This window comes from Glossina fuscipes, unplaced genomic scaffold (assembly GCF_014805625.2).
Source record: "Glossina fuscipes isolate IAEA_lab_2018 unplaced genomic scaffold, Yale_Gfus_2 28, whole genome shotgun sequence".
Lineage (NCBI taxonomy): Eukaryota > Metazoa > Arthropoda > Insecta > Diptera > Glossinidae > Glossina > Glossina fuscipes.
Genome location: NW_023998423.1, coordinates 3,728,015 through 3,735,976, shown reverse-complemented (window position 1 = coordinate 3,735,976; position 7,962 = coordinate 3,728,015). Strand labels below are relative to the sequence as shown.

Below are 7,962 nucleotides of genomic sequence, written 5' to 3'. Positions count from 1 at the left end.
GTCCTATTCCAGCGGTGCTTTTATACACGTTTAGAGAATAGAAACATAAAAAAGCATATTTATAAGATTGTGTAGATGATGCCTGCATTTTTTTGCGGAGTGTCATCCGTAGAGAATCAGTATTGAATGCTTTCGTAAAACGTCCCGATGGCATTTGTTTTGTAAATTGAACTGTTGTGTAAAAACAGGTTTTGGTGTATTTATAAAATGTTTAGAGATTTAGTCCTTATTCTTTTTTCTCATGATTCCTTTTATAAAGCGTGACGTTGTTCTGGCTCGCCATTGCCTCCATCTAGGCTACGGAGAGACCTGTTCGTAATCAATAAAAAGGAATGTATATGTACGTAGATCATTTAGACAATTTCAAGTGCACCCTATACCACTTGTGCGATTGTGGTTTTACTCGTTTTGTCCCAAAATATGGGCTACAAGTTCTTGGACGTGAATTTTTATATACAAACCTAGATCGCTCAAATAAAGACGGATCAGTGTATATGGGTTCGCTGGGATCTTCAAATTGATGATTAGTATTCGAGTGATTTGTACGCATAGGGTTCATAACTGGCAATTGACACATTCGTGCTAAATTACTGTTTTTCAAAAAGAAGATTCATAATGACTAAGAAAGGACGTTAATTCTTAAAAATATATACCCGGTAGCAAAAGTCTTATGTAAAGTGCCGCCAAACATTGAAACATTTGTACGAAATGAATTTGTAGCGCGCTGGCTTCGAGCATTCGTAGGATTCGAGCCGCTTGGCATATGACCAATTTCACTGAAACGTTCGTGATGAGTACGTATTGATGAATTACCATACGAGTGTGAGGGTGAGTGCCGATCTGCTAAACGATTTTTAGACATTGTTATCCAATAGCGTCTGTATGCCAGTCCAGCAACAAGAGTTATACTTAGCAGTAAAATTAATAATAAAATGATAGCCGTTATGAGACCATGATATTCGGATGGTGTCAAGCATATAGTTTCAATGGGAGCCATTAATCTACGAGGATATGCCTCCTTTTCAATCTCTTCACGGGTTTCAAATACCTTTCAAACAAAACCAAAAATTCCAAATTAATGAGTAAACTATGTTCGAAAACCGTGGAAAAATATATTTTTTGACTCACTTCAATCATTTCCCTGACCTGCTCTGGTTCCTCGCTGTCATTGTCTATGGTATTCCCTGTAAATTTAATTCATAATTATAAGGGTAAAATTTCATTCACATTTGCATTTATTTTTACACGGCACGCTCTACACGCAATCCAATCGGATATGAAATCGCGTTGGCTTTATGCGGGCAGAATTTAAAGCGAACACGTAAGCGTAAATAAATATCAAAAAGAAGTAAGTAAAACGAAACTACTTAGCTCGCTCTCTCAATAAGTATTTTGTATTTGTATATATATATATGCGCCTACGCATCGAAAGACTTGGTCTTCGACTCTTTAAGAAAAATCAAACATGATCTCTTCAAAGAGAATCGAACTTAAACCGTCCTTTAATTATTCTGAATGGACTCACGGACCGAAAAACTGGATCCTCGGTGAGATCTCTTGACGCGCATGATAAAAAAAAATTGTCTGATTACATTTGATTTTCTTCAAAAAATTTTAGAACCGTAACCCTTTGATATCGTATGAATGATTAGAAGACGTACTAAGTCACCAACCAACACGTTTCCGAAGCTTACTTATAAAGCTTCGAATGCACATTTGTATTGAAACATTTAGTACCTGCGACGCACCCAAAATGGAAATAAAATCATAAAATAAAAAGAATTATTACCATCTCCCAGCGTTGCAGATATAGTGGTACTATTTACTTCCGTCGGCTCGTCTATCAGACGTTCAGCCATCGGTTCTAGAAACAGTTCTGTACTATTTTGATTTTCTTCATAGTAGATTCCTTCAACAACAGTTTCAGTATTATTAAGAGATCTTCTTCGCCTTTTTCCGAAGGAAGGTTCTTGACGACCCGACGGGCCGGGACAATAAGCGGGTTGACAACCTTCACGACATGTACGTACTGTAGCTTCGAAAACTAAGAAATTCGACTCAGGTATTTTGAAAGCATTGAATCGTGCCTCTAGCGTGTCGCCGTCACGTGATTTATCCAATTCGGGAAATACATATGGGTCAACTGGACAGCTAGATCGTAATTAAAAGAAGCTTAGTATTTGATTTGTTAACAAAATCTTTATGAAAAACTTACCCAAAACGATCGATAAGTTGTATACTCCTACCGGAATAGGGATCCCGTGCTAGGACGTTTGTGGCAAAGATATCTGTAGCGTGGTTATAACCGTCCAAAGCCTCTAAACGGAATGTTAAAGGATCTCCTACAGCTATGGTAGTTGTGGGTCTGCCTTGATATAAAATACTCAGACGCACCTTGGAGCTCAAGGTATTCTCCGCCGGTAAGTACTCAATTGGAATGGGACTGCCAGATCTAAGAATGTTAGAAAAACTTCTAACAACATCAAATTGTTAAACCATAAACAACAAATGCTTTAATGACGAAATTTAAACCTTTCGAATGAAGATAATACGTTTCAACTCATTTTCTTTATTACCAAATGCAATAATTAGTATACGGTATTAGTGGTTTAAGTAAGCTACGTACGGTACTCTACCAAAGTCTATAAAGAATGTTATACGAAAAAAAAAAACATTTCTCCTACGTTTTGGTTTTGTTTTTAACTTTTACAATAAGGTTATCAACTTGACTACAATACGTTTTAATAATTCAATTTTAAAATTTACTGCCTAAAAGTATGCTATAATTAAATCTTCATTGTATTAAAGTCAACGTTTTGTTTTAGACGTGTTTTAAAGGTGTGTTTGAGAAACATTTTGTCGTTAAAGATCTAATCAAATTTGCGGTTTATTTATTCAAACTCTCTACATTTAATACAAATTTCAACACAATCTTACACATACCCTGCTCCTATGTAGCCAGATGTGACAATGGCTTCGCCTGGCCCGCGAAACACACACGTTAAATTATAACGTTTGTCACGGCTCGTTTGTACATTATCCGAGAATTGCACAACCACAATATTGGTAAGCGTGTCGCCGTACTATCAAATAAAAGCACAATCGGGAAAGATCGTTAAGCTTAATAAGAACGTACATACTTTTTGTGTACCGCAATCTGGATAACCCTGAGGACCACTTATACGTAAAACATTTATTGTACCACCATTGCCACGGAAGAAACATCTTAGTTTTATCAAAAAAAAAAATGCATCACTTTCTGAGAGCAAATTTATAAACTACAATAGTTACCTATCGTAGTAACCGTATGTATATATACGGCCCACAAAACCCTCCGGAGTGCGAATAGTGAATTCCATGCCCTCCTCGTTGCATGTTTGGGTCACTGAGTTATTTGTTTTTATTAATTCGAAAACATACTATTTGCATATTCTTACCGTCCATGCATTCGCCATCACTACGTGCTATGCTACGTTCGTAAAAATCATAATTGGCTGCATCAAATAAGCTGGGATCGTGAACATCTAAATCTCGCGAATCACGATCGCTTAATTCACAATTAGGTAATCCTCGGTCATCGTAGTTGGAAACTGCTGTGTCCCTATCATATAAAATAATGTTTTACATGTCTGTTCTGTTAAAACCCAAAGCACTAAGTGCAAACCTGTAGTTAAAACTGCGGCAAATAAATTCCCGACTCTCTACACATTCTCTTTCACATTGTATCAGAGAAGGAACTACAAGAGCTCTGCGTATGAAGTGTCGTCGCATTTTGTGGCGAGCAGCTACTTGTTTAAAATTATCGCTTTCTTCACATCTAGTTATGGGTGGACGTGGTATGCTGCCCGCCGGAGGCCCATTGTAAGATGGAGGACGGGGAGCTGGTAAAGCTCCCGGTATAGGGTGATCATTAGGCAAGGGCGTCAAGGAACCGCTACCGCCGTGGTAAGGACGATTGAAAGGATTTTCATAGGGTGGGTAACCTAATCCAGAAGGACCAGGTCTGCGACCCAACGATCTGTCATAATCACGATCGTACGGGCTGTAGCGATCGTTATAACGTTCTTCGTAGTCCATATCATAAAAGGCAGGAGGAGGTGGAGGTCGCGGTCGGTAACCTAAATCAAGTAACATGTTCTCATAATTATCTACTTGATGAGGCGAATGTAATTTTGTAGTCTTGTTACTGAAATGAAGTTTAATAAAAATTATCCTACCTGGCCCAGCAGCGCCTGAATTGGGATTACCAAAACGGTTACCATATTTGTATATGTCCGCAGGAAAACGGTCAGTACCTACCGGAAAACGATTAGGTGTCGCTGGTGGGGGCATTAAAGGAGCTGACGGGTAACGCCTATTGGAGTCAGGTTCAGGTCGGCGAGCATTGTGCAGAATTTCTTCAGGAGGATATCTGCCGTCAGATCCATAACGAGGAGGCGGAATGTTATCACGGGAACCTTCAGTAACAAGCGGATAGCGTGAGTCATACGAGGAGGGGCGAAAACGTCGATCGGGAAAAATGCCGTCAGGTGCATCACGGCCTGTATAAGCATTTAGAGGATCACGAGGTGGTGGATAACGCGATGGATATCGAATAGCGTACCGATCGTCGGGATAACGATTTCCAATAAGGTACGGGCGATATGGATAATCGTCGTCTGGTGGATGGGGTCTGGAATGGGTTACATCACCAGGCAATTTGTTATCGTTAAGCGGCGAATAATGCCCGTTATTAGGACGATACGGTGAGTAACGGTCTCGTAATGGGTAACGACTCGTAGTAGGATAACGATAATCATAATTAGATGTTGGATAACGTTCTATGTAAGGATTTCTTGGTGGCATGCGGTCGTCGTAAGGACGACGGTTAGAGCCATTGTCAGGATAGCGATCTGCTTGAGGATAATGGTCCATATCTGACGGATAACGATCTCGGTCTGATGGATAGCGATCCCTATCACTGGGATAACGATCACGATCGCTCGGATAGCGATTACGGTCGCCATTCATTGAATAACGATCGTCTTCATAGGGTCCTGCGTACGGATAACGATCTCGATCTCGATCACGATGCCGATCTCGGTCAAGGTGATCACGTTCGCCACTAGGATAACGTTCCAGTCCTTGTCCGTGGTGGCGGTCTGTGTTAAATTGTTAGTGAGTTAAAAGAGTTAGTTTGCCAGTAATTGGTAGAAGGTGATAAAAATATTAAACGAATAATAGTGGTCAATGATATTAGTTTCATATGTTACCGCTTAATAATTAAATTTGTTCGGTTACCGTATTCATCGTTCTCAGGATACCGATCGTATGGACCATAACCTAAGCCCCCGTTATTACTACCGCCGTTGTAATGATTATTACCATAACGATCGTTATCTTTGTTCGGATTCCGCCAATTAGAATCGCCTGGACGGTCTCCAGGTCGATGGCCGTTATTAGATGCAGACCCAGAAATGCCATGTTCATCCGCATCGCTAGCACCGTTAATAACATTTACTGAAAACAAATGAATAAATTGCGCCTTGGGTAACAAATCAATTATAAAAAATTCTTAGCCCGGAAAATGACTTAATTTTTGTCTAGAAATATATAACAAAAACTTACGCATTAAATTCTCATAGTAATCATAGTCTGCATCGTAGATGATACGCATACCGTCTTTCTGATTGTAGCGACTTAGGCGACACGTACGAAAACGATCACTGTACACAGCAGATCTGCACGCGTTTCATGAGTTGATTGAGACGCAGCGACGACACCAGGCATAAGTGGAAAGCGCATTAATTTAATTATTAAAAAAAAAAAAAAACATAACTATAATAAGTGCATTTACCTGCATTGGAAACTCGTTTGGCGGAGGCATTCATCTAGACATTCGCTTAATGAACGACCGGTTATCTCAGAATGGAATTCGCCACCAAGCCGTGAGTTACGGTAACGTTGAAAAGCTGTATCAGGTCGTCGACCACTGGAAAAGAGATGCGATGTCACCGAGTTATCAGGATAATCGGTGGCGCGTTCTACAAAAAAACAACACAAAAAAAAAAAAACAAAAGAGGCAAAAGAAGAAAACGCACACAACTAAACCGTACAAAGTATAGAGGCAATACTTTACGTACATTGAAGAGGTGATTAACAAGTTTGATATTAATTAAAACTTACGGTTGTCCAAGCATACAAGATCATAGAAATGATGCGTTGGACTAGAACTGATGCTAATGTCATCTTTTTGCGAAACTGAATCCTCTTCGGACAAAATGCATTGCTTCGTTTGATCATCAAATTCTACAGAACGGCAAAAGTATCTAAATGGAAACGAAATTGGTCTGAAAGCACATTATGTTAATGGATAATGAATTACTTTTCGGCTCTAAGGCACATCGTTTGACATTCTTCTAGTGTCATATTATTGAAAATGTCCACTTCGAAAGGGCCACCTAAGCGTTTATTCTCCTCTTTAACGAATACCGCCAATCCATCACAGCGACGCTCAGCTGACATTAAAAATCTTATAAAATTATATGAAATGCGTTATGCTTCGTATGTGCTCACCATTTAGACAAGTATTTTCCAAATAATCCGAATTTGGATCATCTTCCAATAATTCAGGATGTGTGCGCCTGGTGAATCTACAAGTTATGGATATTAAAAAAAGTTTTTTTCCTTTTCTTATGTTTCTTTCTTAACACAAGCGTTGCCTTTATTGGCTGTGTGTACAAACCTGCTTAGTGCACATGAACGCATGGTCGAATCAAAGTTCGCTGAACGACATACAAACGAAAATTCATTGAGACATTTATCCTCACAATCCGAACGATTGGCGGCCGTTATCTGTGCAAATAGAAAAGATATGTTTGTGTGTTAACATATAACAATATGAACAAATTCGTGTTTTAAATAAATTTAATGACATTGAACAACCTCTTTAATGTCCGAAATGGGTAACTTGAGTTTCTTGCGTGGATGACGTTCAAATACATAGCGTCGACTGGGACATTCCCTCTCCGGACGGCTAGCTAAAAAATATTATATCATGAACATAGGCGAGCGAAAACAATGGCGTAAAGAAAAGAAGCAGGTTTTTTCTTTAGTTTTAGTTTTAGTTTTTTTTTCTTTTTCTTTTCATCATCATCATCATTATTATCATCATCATTATCATGTATTTCTTCTTCTTTATGTATGTCATGGAGACGGTCGTAGCAGACCAGTTTACTTACATGTCAAGCATATCTCATTGAAATGAACGCTGTTGGGTACCAACATTAGGCTGCCAATGCCTTCTGGACTGGCCTGTTCAGATGTTAGATAGCATAATGATTCTTCGTATTCGGTGTTACCGCCAAATGCCGTTATACGACTGCCTGGCTGAAAATCGAAACTAGTGCAGGTACGCACTAAATTATTTGTTCCGGTGCGGTCACGCAAGCACAAATCTTGACATTTTTCTAAAACTCGAAAAGGCGGTGCCGTATCGCGTACCACATCGTCATCATAGCCTTGCAGCTGTTGATTCGGTAAACGTTCGTAGAGTACGCGGCCCAAGCCGTTCTTGCAAGTGGTTTGCGCTGTAAACGAGAAGTGTTTGTTGCATGTGTTGCAATTCAAGCAAAAGCTTACGGGGTTACATGTACTTACCATAAATCTTTCGCGTACACAGACTGCACCAAATAACAGCCAACACAAATCGTAGATAACTGCTCAGTGGCATCGTAATGTTTTCGTTTGTTGTGGGCGATAAACTCAAAAGCTGTTTATTGCCTTCTGTAGTGTTCTTATGTTACAGAGCAGACAACGCTGTTGCGATCAGTTATATGAAATCAATTTTTTTACTCATAATTTAGCACTAATTTAAAGCGGACATTTATTTATTGGCCGGCATTTATTTCATATAACACATAAGCCAGCCGTACCATCGCTGCTTAAATTTCAGCTCGCATATGTTTGTTTATGCTTATGTGT

General features: G+C 39.3%; 1 protein-coding gene across 1 annotated transcript; it reads right to left on the bottom strand.

Annotated features, from left to right (window-relative positions):
• LOC119636741 lies at positions 1–7,962 on the bottom strand. Its single transcript, XM_038032320.1, has 22 exons — positions 7,639–7,962; positions 7,221–7,568; positions 6,925–7,019; positions 6,725–6,834; positions 6,556–6,632; positions 6,365–6,497; positions 6,166–6,308; positions 5,837–6,023; positions 5,608–5,720; positions 5,281–5,499; positions 4,218–5,141; positions 3,665–4,118; positions 3,438–3,601; positions 3,292–3,385; positions 3,141–3,225; positions 2,944–3,083; positions 2,216–2,452; positions 1,790–2,151; positions 1,129–1,184; positions 654–1,048; positions 462–590; positions 1–309 (listed from the first exon to the last, which is right to left on the bottom strand). Exons 1-22 carry the CDS (start codon positions 7,709–7,711, stop codon positions 252–254), a joined length of 4,596 nt encoding a protein of 1,531 aa, XP_037888248.1. The 5' UTR covers positions 7,712–7,962; the 3' UTR covers positions 1–251.

Coding starts and splice junctions, on each gene's coding strand:
- LOC119636741 (XM_038032320.1), bottom strand. CDS start 7,711: ATGCCACTGAGCAGTTATCTACGATTTGTGTTGGCTGTTATTTGGTGC. Junction 6,309..6,364: donor ATGTGCCTTAGAGCCGAAAA/GTAATTCATTAT, acceptor GTTTCCATTTAG/ATACTTTTGCCGTTCTGTAG. Junction 5,721..5,836: donor CAAACGAGTTTCCAATGCAG/GTAAATGCACTT, acceptor AAACGCGTGCAG/ATCTGCTGTGTACAGTGATC.